The sequence below is a fragment of the Silene latifolia genome, chromosome 10 (genome assembly GCF_048544455.1).
Source record: "Silene latifolia isolate original U9 population chromosome 10, ASM4854445v1, whole genome shotgun sequence".
Taxonomy (NCBI): Eukaryota; Viridiplantae; Streptophyta; class Magnoliopsida; order Caryophyllales; family Caryophyllaceae; genus Silene; species Silene latifolia.
This window is the reverse complement of record NC_133535.1, coordinates 62,704,396-62,727,028: the sequence shown is the minus strand read 5'-3', so window position 1 is coordinate 62,727,028 and position 22,633 is coordinate 62,704,396. Positions and strand designations below refer to the sequence as shown.

The 22,633-nt window shown below is 41.0% G+C and overlaps 1 protein-coding gene across 1 annotated transcript; it reads right to left on the bottom strand.

The window, feature by feature from the left end:
• Positions 1-17,583: 17,583 nt before the first annotated feature.
• Positions 17,584-22,242, bottom strand: LOC141607666 (uncharacterized). Its single transcript, XM_074427020.1, has 4 exons — positions 21,369-22,242; positions 19,874-20,591; positions 17,948-19,707; positions 17,584-17,852 (listed from the first exon to the last, which is right to left on the bottom strand). The coding sequence occupies exons 1-4, from the start codon at positions 22,240-22,242 to the stop codon at positions 17,584-17,586; spliced, it is 3,621 nt and encodes a 1,206-aa protein (XP_074283121.1).
• Positions 22,243-22,633: the final 391 nt, after the last annotated feature.

The following is a 22,633-nucleotide window of genomic DNA, read 5'->3' as shown; positions in this document are numbered from 1 at the left end:
AGGGCTACACACTTTAGTGTGTAGTCAGTTGTGTGGAGATTGGAGATGGAGACTGGAGATTGGTTTGTGTTCCTGTTTCATTGTGGCTATTGTTTTTGTGTAATCATTACTGACCCCGTTTAAATGTTTTAAAAATTGTGTTGATCCATTCGGGGCCGGTGAGCAGTTATTGAGCAGGTATGAGATGATGCGCATGGGATAGCTCGGATGAGTCATCACGTTGCAGTTTTAGAAGTCTTCCGCTGTGTCGAACATTTGTAGTTGTTTAGTAGTTCACAGTTTTGAGAACCTTGTATTTCCTTTTAACAGTTTTTGGAGTTTGGCTTGTATCACTTAAACTTTAGTATCTTTTAAATATGTTTCGTTATTGTCTATTTAAGTATCATTGCCTCGGGTAACCGAGATGGTAGCATTATCATGCCTTAAATGGTCCTGCTAAGGCACTTGGAGTATGGGGGTGTTACACACCTTGTGCCTAATTTGTGTGATGAGCGACCCGCGAGAGTCCGATATATATGAGTCTTGCAAGGTCGACGGTTCAATAGTTTAAAGCATTGGTTTAACGCGTTTGCACTTGCCTATCACCACTTTGTTAGTTATTGCATTAAATTGGTTTGGGTGGACAATTTGTTGCTGATAAGTTGGTCCCATTCCATTAGTTGTCGTTAGTTGCATTTATAGTTTCCTTGGGGACAAGCAAAGGTTTGGTTTAGGGAGGTTTGATGCGTGTATTTTATATAAGGTTTTTGCCCTATATTTACACGCATTTCTATGTTATTTATATGGCATCTACCTACAAATATCCCCCGAATAGTCCACTTTGGTTTGTCTTATATTAATTGCAGGTATGAACCAGAAAAGAGCAAAATCGAGCCTGAACCTATCCCAATCGCATGTATTTTGGAGAAGGAAGAATCGGAGCTCAGAATCTGTCACTTAGAGATGCGTGAAGTGGCTTCGGAAGGTGTTCAAGAGTTCATCCGTGCTAATACAGCTCGATCGACCAAGTTGGCTGCTGAAACCTGTCGATCGAAAGCTTTATGCCGCTGAAGTTCCTCGATCGAGTTCTCGCTTTACTCGATCGAGTTAGGTGGATATTGAAGTCTTCGATCGAGTACCTGTGTTACTCGATCGAGAGGTTTGTTGAGTTTTGTGCTCGATCGAGTGATTTCATTCTACTCGATCGAGAGGTTTAGTCTGATACGCAGATTTTAGTTAATTTTCGGATATTCTTTTGTAACTAGGAATAAATAGGGGAAGTAGTGATGGCAGTCATAGGACTTTCTCTCTCTCTCTCCTCTTTTTCTCTCATTCCTTTTCTGAGAACTTTACTTTTGAAAACGTAATTCCACTATTGCTACTCTCTTGTATTCGGTATTTCTACTCTTTATTTCGATTAATTATTATTGCAATATCATCCTTATTCTCATCTCTTTTATTGGCTTCTCTTTCTCTTGTTTTTGTTAACAATTTATTCATTATGTCTAATTTAATTGTTGTGGTTATTGTTATTACTCCCTCAACTTTGATTATGCATAACTAAATCTTTTATGCTAGGACATAGGGGACCTATGGTAATTAGGGAATCATGAATAGGTGATTAAGGTTTGGTGTAGACTAGATCTGTGTTATTAATCATTGCATTTAACTGTAATTAGCTGCTTGAGTCGACGCATTTAGCTGATTAACTTTGGTACACCTTGACCTAGATCGAGAGATTGGAAGGAGTAAGACTTGCAATGAACATCAGGGCTTGCTAGTGAGGGTGAAAGTTAAGCTAGTATTGTTTTAGGGCGAATCGCGGACAGAGAGGACCTTTTCATTACCCTTCAGACCGAATTTATGCCGACCTGTGACCCTAGATTAGACTACTAGAAAGCCATTGTGAACCGACTGTCCTAGCTGTCTCTCTTTACTTGTCAATTTCTCTACTTTTTAATCCTTGTTTCTTCTCTGCTCCCTTTTCTTATAACTTCGTAGTTTAGAACTCAAACAACCAAAACCCCAAGAAACAGTTACTCAGACGGACTTAGTTTAGTATACATTTTCCCATCTATTTGTGGATTTGATACCCGACTGCCTCTACTGCATTTATTAGAGACCGGTTGGTTTTATTTTTGATAGGGTTGCGACAGCCGTGTCAGCAATCACAAATCATCCAATTTTCCAAAAAATGCCAAAAACAAAAAAATCAATAAAAAAAAAGCCACAAAAATGCTCGTACCTCCAAAATGAGGCAGGGACCAACCAAAGCGGTAGAACTCCCATCTCCCATCGTCTCCAGGCGAACCGCAGCGTGCAAGTAATAGGTAAAACTCGACAAAGCCGGCATCACTCAGTCGTACTCACCTAAGGCGTCTAGTTCAGCAAGGAGAGGAAGTACCTTGGTCGACAAATGCTCGCCTTTCTCACCAAAGTACATGGTACCCAAGAAGTACTACAACCACAACCACACCTCTTGCGCTTCAGCTCTAGCCTCAGCCTCCGGACTCGCCAGCAGTGCTGGAACAAAGCAAACCACTCTCCCCCTAAAGTGGTCCCTCACTTAGTAGCTCCCTATCAGGAAAGAAGAGATATCAGTCGGCAGAGGCAAAACATTGTCAATCAAACCCGCGACCACGGCGGAAGACACTCTCTCCGGCGTCTCCGGAAACTGAACATGCGTCTTGCCACAAGGAAGGCCGGATATCATGGCAAAGTCCTCCAAAGTGATACCGACCTCCCCAAACTCCATATGGAATGACGACGTCGTGTCCCAGTAACGGTCCAACATGGCGCGAATCAAGCACAGGTTCGACCTAATCGAAGCCCTGTGAATCTCCCGCCACGCAGCCACCAACGGCCCCATAGCCGACCTCTCTATCAAAGCCCTCGAGCCGGCCTGAAGAACGTCATAAAAACCCACGCAAGTCGAGAAGCCTGAGAAAGTCCTCATGGTAGCAATCTCCTAAAATTGGGAAACAAACTACATCAGAACTCCTATTCAGGTCTCAAACAACAACAAAAAACAGCAAAAAAGGAGGCTTAACAAAGCAGCAGACTCACCAAGCTCACGTGTGCATGGTAGGAGATGTGAGTGTCTAACCGCAAAAACAACTGGCTACCATCAAAGCTCTCAGCCCAACTAGGCGTCTCCACTCTTCGCCTCTTCGCCCCGCGAGACTGCACGGGACGAGGAGGACCCCTCTCAATGATCCGAGCAATGTTATGGAGCCTCTTTCTAGTGACCTGAGGACCCCTCCTCCTAGTACTAATCCTCTTCCCGGAGGTACCAGCCTCAGACTCCGTCTGAGTCCTCCCACCACTAATGGCCCCAACAACGGCCTCCTCCCGAGCCCTTGTGGCTCGCTCAGCACCCACGACCCCGACAACGGCCTCTTCACGAGCCCATGTAGCTCCCTCAGCTCTAATAGCATCCTCAGTGGACTCCTCGTAAGCGTCCTCTACCATCGTCTCTGTGACACCCCCCGATAAAGCGGAAAATAAAACTAATAAATTAAAGCGGAAATTTATGATATTTTAAAAACTTTTTATTACTAGTTAAAGATTAACACGCGGGAGCCACTAATGAAATGAAATAAATACAACGATAGGTAAACTTAGGTTATTACAACCCAAGTAGAAAGCGGGGAAAAGATATCCCACGAATAACAGTTAAGGGCTTTCAAGACTAGAAAACTAAGGTCCAAGGGTTTAGTTCTCGCTAGCCCACACGTCTTCCCCAGTAAGGATCTTCATCGTCTGTTGACACGTCTGTCGCGTACCTGTCAAAAATAACCAACTGGCCAACTAACTAATATAGCTAGGGAAGTCGGGTCGAATCCACAGAGAGGTAGGAATTTGACTGCTAAAACTAGGCTCGTCTAAGTAACCAATTTTTGGGGGGTTTATAAATTGTGATTTCTAAACTAAAGAGAGTAAAGAAAAGAGGAATAAAGGAAGGAGTTTAACAGATAAAGAGAATAGCTAAGACAAACGGTTCACCACAATCGTCCGGTCGAGTAATCTAGGTCCCAGGTCAATGCAGTACAGTCTAAGGGGTAGCGAACGTCACCTTTCGGTCCTTAATTCACCCTAAAGTGTAAACAGTTTAACTTTCGTCCTCGCTGCAATACTCTATTGCTTGCTACTAGTCTCCCCCTTCCAACCTTTCGGTCCAGGTCAAGGTCCACTAAGAATAAGGGTCTAATTGCGTCGACTCAATTAGGCAATTACAATTATATGTAGCATTTTAACAACATGGACGATACTAGCATTACCCCAGTAATTCGATTACTCTCCCTTCAAATCATGGATCCCCTATAGTCTTAGCATAGGAAATTAGCTACTCATAATTGTTGGGGTAACAATCACAATAACTGAACAATCAAAACTAAACATGATGACAAATATAAAAAGATGATTGAACGACTATAAATCAAAGAGAAGAAAAGGAATTAAGAACAATAAAAACGATTAAGAATTAAATGGATTGATAATACCGAAATTCGAGTAGCAAAGTAGTGAACAAAGATCCGAAGAACTGTCAAAAGTAACAGTGGAAATGTGCGTAGTAAAAGTGATAGGAGTAACGTAATGTTCTCCTCAGTCTTATCTTAAAAAAACACCTTAAACCTAATCTATGGACTGATTACAAAAGCCCATAAAAGATTAGGCGGAAATGAACCAAAAACACACAAAATCCTCTCGATCGAGTAGAGAGACTACTCGATCGAACATCGAGTCCCTCGATCGAGCTAGAGCAACCTCTCGATCGAGCACTGCTCGCTGGACCTACTCGATCGACTCCTTCAGCTGGTCGATCGACCAGTCTTGAGTATGTAAAGCATTCGATCGAGCAACAAAGAACTCGATCGAACTATATAAGCGCACCAGGACTTGAATTCCTTCCTTGACTCAGCTCATACGTCCTCCAAATGTAAGATTCCTAAGCTCCGGCTCCTTATTTCCCATGAATGCATACAATTGGAACAATAAAGGCTCGATTTAGCTTCTCATCGGTCAATTCCTGCAAATTACAATAAACGGACCAAAGTAGAGTATTCGGGGGTATTTGTAGCCAGATGCTACATAAAAAGCATAGAAATGCGTGTAAAAATGAGGTGAAAACCTTATATAAAAGACACGCATCAAATCTCCCCAAACCAAACCTTTGCTTGTCCCCAAGCAAATATGAATGCAACTAAGGGTGAACAATAGAACGGGACCAACGCATCAGCTACAAATCATCCATCAGAACCAATTTAATGCAACAAAATGACAAAGTGGCAGCCGAAAAGTGCAAACGAGTTAAATTAATATTTCAAGCTTACTGAACCGTCGACCTTGCAAGATTCAAAGATGTCGGACTCTCACGGGTCGCTCGTCACTCAAAATCAGGTACAGGGTGAGTACATATGTGAAAGATAGGAAGAAGCAAGACACTCACCTAACTCGACCTATAAGAACATGCATGCAATTAACATGAATAAAGTCTCTACAACCGTACATAAGCATTCCAACCATACTAATGACCAAGACACGTGCCGAGGACTTACAATTGGGTTAGTGAGCTAATGGGTAGGAAGGGGCAAAAATGAATTTGGATATGTGGGGTTAATAGCTAGGCTAGCAACAACGGATCCAAATATAGACTGCATCCCAACTTCGTACTCATTACAACAAGATGAAACGGTGCAAAACTATGCACTAAACTTCACAGAATACCAAAAATCGTCAACTCCCCATAGGATATAAATAAGGCATGGGAGTGTGAAACAATGCACAATTCTCATTTTTTTTCTTTTCATTTGAATTTTTCTGTCTCTTTTTTTTTCGCTTTCTTTTCTTTCTTTTTCGTTTCATTTTTTCCAATTCAACACATTTTTTTCTTTCCCCTTAATTCTTCCTCCAACTTCTGAAATCAGATGAAATAACCATATTGCAATAACACATTCCAAGAACTACTCGTTACTAGCTTAGCTAGGGTAGGAAAAATTATAGAAAGTAGTTGATAGGACAAAAAGGCAATTTGGCTATGTGAGGCTCATGGGAAGAGTGAAATAAGGGGGACTGCCTCTCCTAACACGTGTCACCATCCACAGACCGAATGCATACAGGTATGAAGAAGACTAGACTCATGCTTATGCAAATTGATGTTACATGTCTTAAAGAGAGTACTACTCACATCCTAAATGAAACCGGTCATGAATGTCACCAGTTTATAGAGCTCTAACCTCAGAATGTAATGTAGCTTGCCGACATAGGAATCAAGTCTATTCGTTCAGATAAGAGAGAAATAAAAACTCGTAGATTATGCACATAAACACGCCAGCTAAATGTCAAGAAAATGCAAGGCTCAATGATTCAATGTAGCGTCAATGTTCAAACGTTCCGACTCAATTTTAAACATGAAAAATTTGAAAATTTTTGAATTTTGGGATTTTTATATGATTTTTTAGAATTGATTAAAACAACAATGCATGCGGAAATAAATAAACGTGCAAGCAAAAATGCAAGAAACATGCAGACACAGATATGGATGCATACCTCCCCAAACCAAACCGTACAATGCCCTCATTATACTAAAAATAGGGAAAGAAATGCAAACTGAAAGGAAAAGGAGAAGTAGAGTTGGGAAACTTACAAAACGTCATATAGCGGGACCTCCCCAAACCGACCATGAACATGGGAGGTCAAAGGAAGTCAAACAGTGGCTTTGTAGACGCGAAACAGCGGCTGGAGGTCAATACCCGTCGATCGAGCACTTGGGACAGCTCGATCGACTATTTCACAGCAGGAGTGGACTCGATCGAGCACAGAATCACTCGATCGAATAGACATGGGTAGGGATCTGGTCGATCGAGGACATCACCTCTCGATCGAGTAGTAGCCGCATCAGAAAGTGTTCGATCGAGCTCAAAAACCCTTCGATCGAGTACTTTTAGCCTGCAAAGGACGCATGAAAGCAAGGAAAGTACAGAAATTGTTCATAAAGAGCGTCTAAAGTTCGACGCAAAGCTAAAGAAAACAAATAAAACAATTAAAACAAATAGTTCAACAAAAGCATAAATAAACTGTCCCATTTGCCTCTCCGGAGAGCGCTGGTTTAATAGGTCCCCATTACGACCTTTCGGTATCAATAAGCGGCGCATCGAGCTCGTCGAAGCGCAAGACTTCAACGCGGTTGTCCGCTTCATTCGCCTCATGGTAGTGCTTCACATATTGGCCATTCACCTTGAATCTGTGGCCCTCGGAATCTTCAAGTTCTACGGTTCCAAATTTGGTAACAGCTGTCACCGTGTATGGACCACTCCACCTGGACTTCAGCTTGCCAGGAAACAGTCTCAACCGGGCATTAAATAGCAGCACCTTCTGCCCCACATGAAACTCCCGAGGTAAGATCCTTTTGTCATGCCATCTCTTCGTCTTTTCCTTGTAGATGCGCGAACTGTCATAGGCATTGAGCCTAAATTCTTCTAATTCATCTAGCTGCAAAAGACGATTCTGACCACACAATTTAGGATCATAGTTAAGCTCACGAATTGCCCACCAGGCCTTACATTCCAGCTCAACAGGTAAGTGACACGATTTCCCATAAACTAACCTATAAGGTGATGCACCAATTGGTGTCTTAAAGGCAGTTCTATAAGCCCATAACGTGTCATCTAGCTTAAGACTCCAGTCTTTCCGTGATTTAGAAACTACTTTAGACAAGATCTCTTTCAGTTCACGATTAGAGACCTCTCACGACCACTAGTTTGGGGATGATACCCCAAACCACGCCGGTGTTGGACACCAACTCTAGACAGTATGGAAGTGAGTTTCTTTTCCTTAAAATGCATTCCTCCGTCACTAATGACGACCCTAGGGACACCAAAACGGGGAAATATGATCTTTTTGAACATTTTAATCACGGTCTTTGTCGTCACAATGAGGTGAAGCAATCGCTTCAACCCACTTTGACACATAGTCTCTGACTACCAAAATGTACTGTTACCTTTCTTTCGGACGGAACGGTCCTTGGAAATCAATGCCCCGGACATCGAAAACCTCAACCTCTAGGATGCCGTTTTGTGGCATCTCATGTCTCTTCGAAATATTCCCTGATCGTTGGCATGCATCACAAGCTGAAACAAAAGATTTGGCGTCAGCAAACAAAGAAGGCCAGTAAAAACCAGACTGAAGTACCTTAGCCACGGTGCGCGATGGACCGTGGTGACCACCATAAGAAGAGGAGTGACAGACCTTCCAGGACTATTTTGGGCTCCCACCATGTGGAATACACCGTCTCAGTAAAGACCGTCGCACATTCCTTAAACAAGTAAGGATCATCCGGAAATCGCTTAGCGTTATAGAGAAAACGCTTCTTCTGGCCGAGAAGAAAGGTCGGGCGGAGCTTGCCACCGACAACGAAGTTAGCTATATCTGCGTACCGGGGTTCCTGGTCAACAATAGACGATATGTGAGCAATTAAAGAATCGTCAGGAAAAGAATCATCAATAGGGAGAGAATCTTCCCCTTCTTGTCGCATCAGCCGCGACAAGTGATCAGCTACAACGTTCTCAGCTCCTTTCTTATCCTTAATCTGCAAATCAAACTCCTGAAGGAGGAGTATCCATCTCAGTAACCGCGGTTTAGCCTCCTTCTTAGCAAGGAGATGCCTCAAAGCTGCATGGTCAGTAAAAACAGTGACTTCTGACCCAACTAAATAAGTACGAAACTTCTCTAAGGCATAAACTACAGCTAACAACTCCTTCTCAGTGGTAGTGTACTTCACTTGAGCCTCATCCAGAGTTCGGCTCGCATAGTAAATAGCATTCAAGGCTTTGTCTCTCCTCTGGCCTAGCACCGCTCCTAGTGCATAGTCACTCGCGTCGCACATGATCTCGAACGGCAAGTCCCGGTTGGGAGGTTTGTATGATCGGCGCGGAGACCAAAGCCTGCTTTAACTGTTAAAAGCGAGAAAGACAAGCATCGGTAAAAACAAAAGGGGCATCCTTAAGCACGGTGTGTAAGTGGTTTAGCAATTTTGGAGAAATCCTTGATGAACCGACGATAAAAGCCAGCGTGACCAAGGAAGCTCCTCACCCCCTTAACATTAACGGGAGGTGGTAATTCTTTGGATCACTTCCACCTTTGCCTTGTCAACTTCTATTCCCCTATCAGAAACTAAGTGCCCTAAGACAACTCCTTCGTTGACCATAAAGTGGCACTTCTCCCGATTCAAAGCCACAAGATTAACCTCAATACAGCGCTGCAACACTTTCTCAAGGTTAGACAGACAGTTAGAAAAATCACTTCCATATACACTAAAGTCATCCATAAAAACTTCCATGATAGACTCAATATACTCTGAAAATATCCCCATCATACACCTTTGGAAGGTGGCAGGGGCATTGCATAAACCAAAAGGCATTCTGCGATACGCAAAAACGCCCTTAGGACAAGTAAATGTAGTCTTAGCTTTGATCGTGCGGGTGGATAGGGATCGAAAGAACCACGAATACCCATCTAAATAGCGAGAAAAATTTATGTGAAGCTAACCTTTCTACCATTTGATCGATAAAAGGAAGGGGAAAGTGATCTTTCTTGGTGGCGGCATTCAGCTGTCTGTAGTCTATGCACATCCGCCAACCAGTCACTACCCGGGTAGGTATTAATTCATTTTTCTCATTCTTAACTACAGTTGTCCCTCCTTTCTTCGGGACTACCTGTACGGGGCTTACCCATCTAGAATTACCTACCGAATAGATAATACTGCATCCAGTGACTTCATTACCTCGGCCATCACAACATCCTGCATCTTCTCGGTTGCCGACGCCGACCCGCGCTGCAAGGTTTGTGATCCTCCTCCAGCTCTATCCTGTGCATACAAATATCGGGACTAATCCCCGTGATATCATCAAGTGAATAGCCCATCGCTTTCCTGTTTTTCTTAAGTACAGCTAATAAAGAAGTCAGCTGATCATCACTAAGTTTGGCACTAACAATGACAGGATACTGCTCTGTGTCATCTAGAAAAGCATATTTAAGATGAGAAGGAAGAGGCTTACGTTCCGGTACCTTTACCTCAATGGAGCAAAGAGTGTTGATCATTTGCTCCACCTGCTCTCCCTCACGCTCGTCTAAATCATCAACAAGCAAATCCAATGCAGCGTCATCGTCCTCTGGGCTATCTGCACACTCATCAAAAAGCATGAGAGCTTCCAGTGGGTCCTTCATAAAAGAACCCGACCAGAAGTCATAAATAGACTCATCAATGATATCGACCGAATAACAAGTGTCCTCTATCATTGGGTGGGCTAAATCTTGGGCAAACCGAATGTGATAGCATCATCTCCCTCTGCAAGGGTCGACGCCCTTGTCGACATCAATAACGGCCCCATTTGTACAAAGGAAGTCTTCCCAAAATAATGGGTCCGGGTGTCCTCCGCTATATCCAAAACAATGAAATCTCTTTGGGATGTAAAGCTTGCCTATTTTCACAGCACATCCTCTAAGACACCTAAAGGTCTCCTAACGAGATCTATCAGCCATACGTAGGGTAATGTTAGTCACTTTGAAGTGACTCGGTTTCAATTTCTTGCAGACAGGAAGGGGCATGACACTAACACTGGCACCTAAGTCGCAAAGGGCCTTATCAATAATCATATTGCCTATGACACAAGTAATAGAAAAGCTGCCCGGGTCTTTCATTTTTGGAGGGGCCTTATTTAACAGTAGGTTACTAGACTCTTCCATAAATGAAATCGTCTCAAATTCGCTCAAATTTCTCTTACGCGTTATAATATCCTTCATAAACTTAGCGTAAGTGGGAATTTGAGTAACAAGTTCAGAAAAAGGGACAGTTACCTGAAGGTTCTTCACGATGTCCACGAACTTACCGTACTGTTGCTCGATCCTTGCGTCCTTCAGACGACTCGGAAAAGGTACCCTGGTAGCGATGAGTGGTCCTGCGACCTTTTCTTTACCCTTATCAATTCGTGACGTCTCCACAGCAGGGGGAGATGACACGGTGGCGGTATTAATTAACAAATTGGGATTACCGCCACTTATAGCACTGGATCGAACGTCTTCACTGGTCGATCGACCAGTTTCTTCCTCAATTTCATTCGATCGACCTATCCTGGCACTCGATCGAGTGCTTTCTTCAGCACATTTATTCGATCGACCGACCTGGGGCTCTGTACTTCTCGATCGACTGTCGGTGTCACTCGATCGAGTGACTGAGTGATTAGAACCGCTCGATCGAGTGGATGGGTTACTCGATCGAGTGGTTACTGCACACGCAGCAAGCATTTCCTGTAGGAACTCATCTAAATCGTCCTCTTCATCAGCTGTCGACACCTCATTTTCTTCATAAATGAGGTCACCTTGAAATTCATCCCCGACGGGATCGCGGTGGGAGAGTCTTGACTTGGTCTGCGCGAGTGTTAAGCTGCGCGACTTGCTCTCTCAATTCCGATATAACGAGAATCCAATTGCAACATGATGGATTTCGGTTCGGCAATTGCTTCTCTTGAAGAAGGGGAGCATTTGTGATATTGGCGTAGAAGGGTTAGAAACGCTCTTTATCTCCTCATATAAGCGGGAGAAAGGAACTCCTGCTTGAACTTCTTGTATGCAATGGCACGCTCTACACCTGCCGTGCACTCGTAAAGGTCATGCCCTTCCTCACCGCATCTACCACATGGCTCTGTATGCTCTGTAATCGTAGGCATCTTGACAAATAGACTGTTATCCTGCAAAACTAATCAAAGCTTTGCGAAAATGAGATCAGTCTCAAGGAATGAATCCCTTGAGACGAGAGACAAACTTAATTTAAGCAACAAATATGCACCACCTCCCCGGCAACGGCGCCAAAATTTGACACGTCTGTCGCGTACCTGTCAAAAATAACCAACTGGCCAACTAACTAATATAGCTAGGGAAGTCGGGTCGAATCCACAGAGAGGTAGGAATTTGACTGCTAAAACTAGGCTCGTCTAAGTAACCAATTTTTGGGGGGTTTATAAATTGTGATTTCTAAACTAAAGAGAGTAAAGAAAAGAGGAATAAAGGAAGGAGTTTAACAGATAAAGAGAATAGCTAAGACAAACGGTTCACCACAATCGTCCGGTCGAGTAATCTAGGTCCCAGGTCAATGCAGTACAGTCTAAGGGGTAGCGAACGTCACCTTTCGGTCCTTAATTCACCCTAAAGTGTAAACAGTTTAACTTTCGTCCTCGCTGCAATACTCTATTGCTTGCTACTAGTCTCCCCCTTCCAACCTTTCGGTCCAGGTCAAGGTCCACTAAGAATAAGGGTCTAATTGCGTCGACTCAATTAGGCAATTACAATTATATGTAGCATTTTAACAACATGGACGATACTAGCATTACCCCAGTAATTCGATTACTCTCCCTTCAAATCATGGATCCCCTATAGTCTTAGCATAGGAAATTAGCTACTCATAATTGTTGGGGTAACAATCACAATAACTGAACAATCAAAACTAAACATGATGACAAATATAAAAAGATGATTGAACGACTATAAATCAAAGAGAAGAAAAGGAATTAAGAACAATAAAAACGATTAAGAATTAAATGGATTGATAATACCGAAATTCGAGTAGCAAAGTAGTGAACAAAGATCCGAAGAACTGTCAAAAGTAACAGTGGAAATGTGCGTAGTAAAAGTGATAGGAGTAACGTAATGTTCTCCTCAGTCTTATACTGTAAAAAAAACACCTTAAACCTAATCTATGGACTGATTACAAAAGCCCATAAAAGATTAGGCGGAAATGAACCAAAAACACACAAAATCCTCTCGATCGAGTAGAGAGACTACTCGATCGAACATCAAGTCCCTCGATCGAGCTAGAGCAACCTCTCGATCGAGCACTGCTCGCTGGACCTACTCGATCGACTCCTTCAGCTGGTCGATCGACCAGTCTTGAGTATGTAAAGCATTCGATCGAGCAACAAAGAACTCGATCGAACTATATAAGCGCACCAGGACTTGAATTCCTTCCTTGACTCAGCTCATACGTCCTCCAAATGTAAGATTCCTAAGCTCCGGCTCCTTATTTCCCATGAATGCATACAATTGGAACAATAAAGGCTCGATTTAGCTTCTCATCGGTCAATTCCTGCAAATTACAATAAACGGACCAAAGTAGAGTATTCGGGGGTATTTGTAGCCAGATGCTACATAAAAAGCATAGAAATGCGTGTAAAAATGAGGTGAAAACCTTATATAAAAGACACGCATCATCTGTCATTCATGTAAACATGAACGCCACAATCAGTGGGGAGTAACTCAAGGTTCTCCAAGCCACAATATGTCGAAATGCAAGTAAACAAGCACTTAATTAAACATATAGATCATACAACATATTTGAACAATAAAGAACAAGGGAATATAATTGATGATCATGATGAGATGTAGGCATAATACATTCCTAATGGAATAGGCATGATACACTAGAATAAATATGCATTCAAGAAAGTAGAATAACTAAGTCAACCAATCCATATTGACTCGACTCAAAAAGTGTAAGACATATACTTTGTATGAACTCACAAGACAACCACCTAGACTCCAACCTCTTGGTAGGATGACGATAATAATACGGTCCTAGTCTAAACCTGGATCCAGACTCTTGGGATAGACATCACCCGATTCGACATGCGGTGACCTATCCGCATCCAAGACTCGAAACATGGCACACATACCGTAACCAAAGGTCGAGTAACCCCAAATCGAAAACATGGCACACATTCCGTAACCAAAGGTCCGAAGAGGCGGAAGGATAACCCAATCCGGAAACTTGGCACACATATCTGTAACCAAAGGTCCAAAAGGGAAAATAAGGAGTCACACAATATAAACGTCACACTTGAGTCACAAATAAGAGTAGAAAAGATTATACAGACATAAACACAATAAAGTATCATATGTCATGATAAACAAGATTACATCACGGAATCACAAATGTCAAATTCATAGTTATGGCTTACAGCTCACCATAAGTACGGATGGGAACATCAATCTTGACAATCATATCACAACTAGAGGGCTTATAGCTCACCTCTAGTATCCGATAGAACCAGGACTCTCACAACCGAACAATACAAGACATTATCAAGAATACGACCCTTCACAAGTAACTATTTATAATAAATATCTCATACTTGTATTATGTTAATAAATATTCCACTTTATAATTTAACATGCCGGTTAAATAAAATATATTATGCGATAATGAATAATTTATGTTATATGCAATCACGGGATAAAGTATGACCAAGCCCATAAGACTCACTTATGAGCCCAACATGTGAACCATCACAAGCCCAATGAATAGAACAAACTTAGCCCAACAAGTAAGCTAGAAGGGTCCAACTAAATGAACAAGGCAGATCCACTAATTTAATAAGATAAGCCCAAATAAGTAAATATGACAAGTCCAATTAAATTAACAAGTCAAACCCAAATGAATAGATATGACAAGCCCAACTAAATAAACATGTGAAAGAGCGATATTAGCGAATTACGTTATAAAATACGAGTTACAATATAAATAACCGCAAACAGAACAGTCATAAGACCACACCATTTTATAAACTGGCTAAACAACTAAGAGCATAAACAAGCCCAATTGAATAAATATTTAAAAGAACGATATTAACTAATTACATTATATATAAAATACGGGAATTTAATTATTTCAAATAACTCGAATTTTCCACGAAGAGCACCCATAACCAAGGTTCAAAAGACCGTTTGAGCAGCCCTAAACACAACCCAACATGCAGCCATACCCGGCCTCACAACCCGCCACCACACAGCTCATAACTAGCCTGCAAGAGACCACCCATAACCACTACCCACGGCTACCAAACAGCTGCGAAACCACCCCAAAACAGTCCAAAAGCAGGCTCGAACAACTGTATAAAAACAGTCCCAAAACGGTACCCAAAACAGCTTGCAACCTCCATAAAAACCGTCTAGCTAGAGTCCCCACGACTACCATTATGACTATTCGAAAGAGTTCCGCGGCTACTATGACCTACGACTCCAAAACAGTTCGCAACAAAGACCATTAACCGCCCAAAGACAGAGGACGAAACCATCACATAAAACAGTCCTAAGGCTGCGATTAAACCATTCCAAACAGAGGGAAAATACGCCTCAATCTACTCCATTCATACGCATAAAGCAGACAAACGTCGAGCTATACTAAGACCACATTTGCGACGGGTTTAAGACGAAGGTTTCCAAGTATAAAGCGACTCGAAAACAGTCCCGAAAAACTACCCTACCCGTCCCAAAACTGAACCCAAGCAGCCAGAATCACAAGTCCATGTGATCCATAAACCAAGCTCAAGAAAATAGAGCTCAAGATGGAGTTTCGGACTCAAAACAGTCCATTTCAGACACCAATTTAAGACCAAAATCACCATACAAGAAAGAAAGGAGTAAAGAACCAAACTTTATCACTCAAGAGCATATAAAACAACATATAAGACGGAAATTTCGACATTTTTTGAGTAACCTATCACCGTCACCTCGAAAGCGCTTTAATCTTCAAGTAAGTCGTCTAAAAAGTACGAGCCTCCTTCCGGGTCTTCAAGTTCATCAACTAGAAGAAAGAAAACGAGTATGTAAGCTTAAAACCGGAACTTTGGTAAGATGGTGGATTTCAAAACTTCAACAAAGTCGGGACTTTATTACCTAGAAAGAAGGGGGGAGGAAAGAGGAAGAGAATGGTGCAAGAATCATGGAGATTGGTCGAGAAACAAAGGAGGGATCTCGATTGTAGCACACGGAAATGGTGGTTAAGGTAGCTGAGTATTGTTTGTGGTTGCTGTTGTTTTCGGAAGAAAAGAAGAAGAAGATGACGGAGGACTAAGAGGGTGGGGACGGGAGTATTATATAATAATAATAATAATAGTATATAAAGATATATATATATATATATATATATATATATATATATATATATATATATATATATATGTGTGTGTGTGTGTGTGTATATGTATATATATATTAATACCCTCTCCAATTTCATTTATTGTTCCCCTTTCTTTTTGGCATAAGAAATAAGGGAACCAATTTGGACCAAACAATAGACATGACCCCACATCAAATTGATTTTAGACCACACAAAGTTGTCCAAAAAAGGAAAGAGGGAACAATAAGGAAAATGGATAGAAAAGGAAAGAGGAACAATAAATGAAATTGGAGGGACTATATGATAATAATAATATATAATAACATATAAATGTAGAGTGTGGTGTGGGTAGGTGGTTTGTGATGTCTATATACGGTTGGTCCGAGTTTAGATAAGATTCCCAATTGAAATGCGTGTCGTCTATGCTAGACGGTAACATAAGACGAAAATATTATTATTTTCACCTATTATTAATATCCGACTATAATACGTATTTTTATAAAAATTAAGCTTTACAACATTACCTTTATATAAATCACGTTTAAAATAAAGTTAATTATATTAAATAATTTAAAAATATAAAATAAAGAAATTGAAGGGTTAGATAAATCACAAAGGCTAAAAATGGAAAATTCGTGGGTGATACAATCACCCCACCTTTTAAAAAGTTTCGTCCTCGAAACTTGAAACTAGAGATGAAGGGTTATATAAAAATAAAACTGGACTTTTGAAATTGGTAACCAAAACATTAAAAGGTTACTCCTTGAGAGAATTAAAATCCTTTCAAAAGTTTCAAAAAATATTTTCCGAGAGACCAAATTCTCTTCAAAGGGACGGAAGTGCTCTCGTTGCGCATTCAAGAACATCACATTCCAAATCAAAGATAAGGTTAAAAAGGCAAATCATTTGTATAAATCAAAAATCAAAATACTTTTAAAAACATTAATGAAGAGTTTTCAAAAGTATAGGTCTCATTCATGGAACGAAATTGCTCTTGTCGTGCACACAAGAACGCTAACTTTCCAAGTCAAAGACAAATTTAAGACAAAAATCACTCGCCGAGAAGCGTAGAACAAGTTATTAAAAGTCTCTAATAATGAGTTCTAATATCCGATCAACGTTATAATCAAAATAAAAAGGTAATTCACTCAAATTTTCATTTGCAAAAGCCAAATGGAAATTGAAAGATTCACTGTTGAACTTCAAAAAGGAGTCAAATTCTGAAAATATAATATTAAACTTTGACAAAGAAATCATAAATAGATCAAAGTTAATAGATATTGGATAAAATTTAAAGAAATCTCAGGTTTAGCAATTAAAATCATAATAAATAAGTTTATACTCAAGGAACAAATAGAGAACTAAATCAAATTTTCATTTTCAAACCTTTTAAAATAGGTAAAGTTTCGTAAGAGTAACATAAATTTTTAACAATGAAGCAAAAAAGGTAGCTTGAAAGTTTAGAAATTGTACGAAATGAAAAGTATCTTAGACATCAAAAATACAAGGTACGCTAAGAGGATCCAAACTTAATCAACAAAAGAGCTATGATGAACTTTTTTTTTTTTTGGTGTAATGTGAGTATATATTATATCATAAGAATTGAAAAAATTAAATGTTACAAGCAAACCAGGGATCGAGTCCCATAACAAGCAAAATCAAAGTACTACTCTAGTGTTCAGGGATCGAATCCCATCAGCATCAAGTCCGCATTTTCCCTTAACTCTCTTCCTTACTTCCTCCTCTATTCGTGCTGCAACAATTTCAGGGCGTACCAAGCATTCATTGACTCTAGCATTATTCCTTTGATACCAAACTGAATAAGTAAACGCATTGAAAATAGCCGCCTTTACTTTCCATCCTGCACTATCTCTCTTGGTTGCAATCAGGCTATTCACTGTAGGGAAGCATCCGCCAAACCACTGTGCTAAGCATGATTGGATATTGACAGTATACACACAGGAGTTGAACAAGTGTTCTCTTGTTTTGTAGTAATGCAAAGCAGGCATAGGTCATCAGTACAGCAACCAAACCTCACAAGTTTGCTCTTCACATTCATGCCTTCATGCATTCTAAGCCAAGTAGTCATAGAATGTTTTGGCACATTCCAATTATTCCAAACAATTGCAGGCCATTCAAGAGGGACGTGAACAGGGGACAGCCATTCGTACCCATTCCTGATAGTATAGCCTTTAGGATTAACAGTCCATTTGCCATCCTCAAAGCCATTCTTTAATTTTTCTTTTACTTTGCATATGGACTTCCATACCCAGGTAGCATCAGCAGGTGGTGAATAGTCGTGCCAGTCTTGATCTTTGATATAAACATTACTTACCCATTTGATCCATAGTCTATCTGCTTTACTATATATCCAGTCTACAAGCTTGCCTACAGTGGCATAATTCCAGGTATCTGCTCTTTTTATTCCCAGCCCGCCTTCCTTTTTAGGCAAAGTTACCTTATCCCAGGCAACCATAGGGACTCTCTGGTAAACAGTTGAGCCATCCCAAAGGTAGTTCCTGCAGATTGCCATAATATGATTTATGATGCTTTTAGGAATTATGAACATCTGTGCCCAATAATTTTGAAGTGTATTCAACACTGAATTGATAAGAGTCACCCTGCCAGCATAGGATAACTTCTTTGCTCCTAGACTTCGAATTCTAGTAACCATTTTTTCAGTGAGGGCATTGCATTCATGCTTAGTAAGGCGTCCTGCTTTAATAGGCACTCCCAGGTAGGTGAATGGCATTTTGCCTTCCCTGAAACCAGTGACCAATTTAATCCCTTCCTTTATATCTTCTTCAACTCCATTAAAGAAGATTTCTGATTTAGCATTATTCAGTGCTAGTCCAGAAGCCTTGGAGAAGGAGGAGAAGGCTCGCATAAGTAGCCATATTGACTGAGGCTTTCCTTTGCAAAATAAGAGTAAGTCATCTGCAAACATGAGATGGGTAAGTTTTAAATTCTTGCACAGGGGGTGATATTGGAATGGCCATCTGGTAGTGGCAAAGTTTATCAATCTGGTTAGGTACTCCATGCAAATAGTGAAGAGCAATGGGGAGATTGGATCCCCCTGTCTCAGTCCTCTTTGTCCTTTGAAATACCCAAAATTGCTCCCATTTAAGGAAAGAGTGTAGGTGGGCGTTGTGACACATTGCATCACCAATTGAATAAAATGCTGTGGGAAATTAAGCCCATGGAGCATTTGTTCAATAAATTCCCACTCAATGGTATCGTATGCTTTTTGCAAATCTATTTTGAAGAGGCACCGTGGGGTCACAGCTTTCCTTGCATAGAGATGAACAATATCCTGACAAATTAGAACATTTTCAATGATAGACCTGCCCTTAACAAAAGCTCCTTGATTCTCATGGATAATATCAAGAAGGACCAAAGCTAATCTGTTGCAGAGCAATTTTGAGATCACCTTATAGCCCATATTACAACAAGCTATTGGTCTAAAGTGGCTCACATTTGTAGGTCTATCACATTTTGGAATGAGGGTGATACTAGTAGCATTGACTTGAGTAAGCATTCTTCCAGAGTTGAAGAATTCCATAATGGCACTACAGACATCCTCCCCCACTATGTCCCAGGAGTCTTTGAAGAACCCACTAGTGTATCCATCTGGCCCAGGGGCTTTGTCTTTAGGGATAGCAAATACCACTCTTTTGATTTCATCTTTAGTTATAGGAGCTAGTAAGGCAGTAGTGTGATTAGCATTGCAGACAGGACCAGTCTGCAGGACTGCTCTTCTCACATGTTCAGTCCTCTTTTGGCTGCCCAACAGTCCCTGGTAAAACTTCGAAATGCTCTCGAATCGGGTTTGTGTCCGTACGTAGAGATTTCCTTTCGGTCCTCAATTTGCACAACCTTATTCCTCAAGCGGCGTGATTTAATGGCGAGTGAAAGAAAGCGGTGTTACTATCACCGTCATTAATCCACTGAACTTTTGCTTTCTGTTGCAGGAAGCTCTCCCTTGCTTTGGTCCAGTAATTCACCTCCTGCAGGGCCTGGATTTCACGAGTAATGAGATCATTGCTATCATAATGTTCCTCTATTTGCAGTTGGATTTCCTCAAGAGTATTAATTGCTTGACTAGCTCGCAGTTCAACATCAGAAAAACATTTCTGGTTCAGGTCCCTGAGGTCTCCCTTTAAGGCTTTCAGTTTCTTCACCAGGCCAAACATTTTTGAGCCGTGAATTTGCAGACTCCAGATGTGCTTGACAGTCTTAAGGAAATCAGGGGCAGTACTCCACATATTAAGGTATTTGAAACTCGACTTCCTTCTCCCATCCAATTTGGTATTCCTGATTACACACGGGGTGTGATCCATAATTCCTTCAGGGTGGAAATGAGCATTCATATCAGGAAATGCATCTAACCATTCATTATTGATCAGGAATCTATCTATCTTGCTATATTTCCTGTGGTTATGATCTTGTTTATTATTCCAAGTGAAGTATGCTCCCGTAGCATGGATATCAGTCATACCACAGTCAGAAATACAGTCCACAAAGGTTTCCATGTCCTCTTGTTTGGTGGCAGCACCTAGTCTCTCATCAGGTGAAATAACCGTATTAAAATCACCAGCTATTGCCCAAGGAGTGCTGGGTGTAGCAAACTTTCGAAGGTTTTCCCACAGACTCAATCTTTCAGAGCCTTCATTAAAGGCATACACAAAAGTGAGTGAGCAAGAAGCATTCTTTGAGTAGCTTTCACGATTACTTTGGAATGGATGAATTGAGGGTCATATTGTATAATTTGAACCTCAAAAAAATTGGGTCTCCAAAGTAACCAAACCCTCCCTCCTTTATGTAAACTACAATTTGTGGTGACACTCCACCCCTCAAGCATGGTATTAGCTATATTACCTACATTACCACCATTTATTTTTGTTTCTAATAAACCAAAAAGACAAACTTCATTATTCTGAATAAAACTTCTAATAATTTTTTGTTTATTAACACTATTCATCCCCCGAACATTCCAAAATCCTATATTATTCATTATGGGGGGGATTAGTGTTTGGGTCACCATTATCCTCTACTTGTAATTTCCCAACATCTAAGTCTTCCTTATTAGTATCCGTACCCTCCAGCACTTGGTTAGAGTGTTCAATATCACTTTACTGTTTCAATTGATTGATTCGGGTTTTCAATATCTGTTTTCGGCGGAGGTTTACCCGTAGAATCTGTTGATGTTGGTATTGGCTCACTTACTGAATCTTTGTCTCTTGTTGAGGGGTATCTGCTTTGTGGCTGCAGTTTGCGGGTTACGATTTTGTTCCGTCGGGCGGGGAACTCTTTGGTAGAGAGAGTAGTGTTACTCCCACCGGCTTTAGGGAGTTGACGCGGACATTCTTTTCTTTGGTGCAGTATGAGTCCTTTTAATTTTTGTTCCTTTCGCAATTCTTTCCTTCATGCCCTAGTCCCTTACATTTCTCACACACAATTGGTTTCCACTCATATTCAACCTTTAGCTGAAGGATTTGCCCCTTCTCATCTCTGAATTTTATTGTTGGTTTGAGAGCTTGCCCTATCTTCAGCTCCACCATTGTTCTAGCAAAACCTAGTCTCGTTTTCTCCACTTTGTGGCAGCGTCGGACTTTACATAAGGGCCAATTAATCCGGCAATGGCGGGGAGACAGGATCCCAGAATTTAAGGGGTAGTCCATGTATGCGAATCCATCTGGAACCACTTTCACTCTCGCTTTTAAGAGGTCAATCTTCTCTTGCCAAGGTTTCACTATCAAAGGTTTGTTATCAAACATATGATAGCCCGCATTTAGAATTGCCTCTTTGTCCTTCATTTCCTTAAACCTTACCAAGAATATACCATTAGGTAGGAAAGAAATCTTATCAATACCATGTTTACCCCATATTCTATGCACATATCCCTGCACCACCTCCCATGGTGGATTAGCTCCTAACACAAAACAGAACACAGCCTGATTCCAGTAGGCAATTTCTTCACGGACATCCTCAGCTGTGAATTGCAGCAGCTCCTCAGTGTCTTGTTCAGGCTTCTCATTACTTTTATCAGTTGTCTCCCCTGCTACAGAGTTCTTGCCATTCTTTTTATTCCTCTGGGTCACCCATTGTATATTATCTTCCGGGTTTTCCTCATCCTTAAAGGATAGTCCAGGGATATCATGAACTTCATGCATAGCCTTTGTACGTAGAGCATCTTCATCTTCAGGGCCAGTCTTCTTCTCGTTTCCTAACTTTTCAGCACTTCCTTTAACTACTACCGAGCTACTTGAGCTATTCCTATGTTTTTTTGGTGATTTCGATGATGATGAACGGGCCATTTTCACTGAGCTATGGAAGAATTAAGCTTGGTGACAGAAATTTTTAGTGAAAAATTCAAGCAGTTTGGCGGCTGAGGAGATTAGGTCTCTAATCTCTTCCTTAATCACTTTCTCACTCTATCTCTAACCCATTTCATATTAACAAGTTGAATGAATCACGAGATGCTATGATGAACTTCCTAGGGGTAAGATTCGAGGTAAGGTCAACAAGGATGTCAAGGATAGAGTATCAGAGGTTATGAATATCAAACTTAAAGGAGGAGCATGATGAAGCGAGGAAGAGAGGTATGAACGGTAACGCTTATGGTCAAAGAAGAAAGAGAATTAGACAACAAGGAAACATCAGGTACTCAAATCTCAAACAACAACATCATCCTAAACGGTTCCGAAA

Excerpts from the sequence above, each read along its gene's own strand:
- LOC141607666 (XM_074427020.1), bottom strand. The coding sequence starts at position 22,242 with ATGGCCCGTTCATCATCATCGAAATCACCAAAAAAACATAGGAATAGC. Across the intron at positions 20,592-21,368 it reads ACCAATTGTGTGTGAGAAAT|GCTCTGAAAGATTGAGTCTG; the intron begins GTAAGGGACTAG and ends CCTTTAATGAAG. Across the intron at positions 17,853-17,947 it reads ACTTGTGAGGTTTGGTTGCT|CACAGTGGTTTGGCGGATGC; the intron begins GTACTGATGACC and ends AATCATGCTTAG.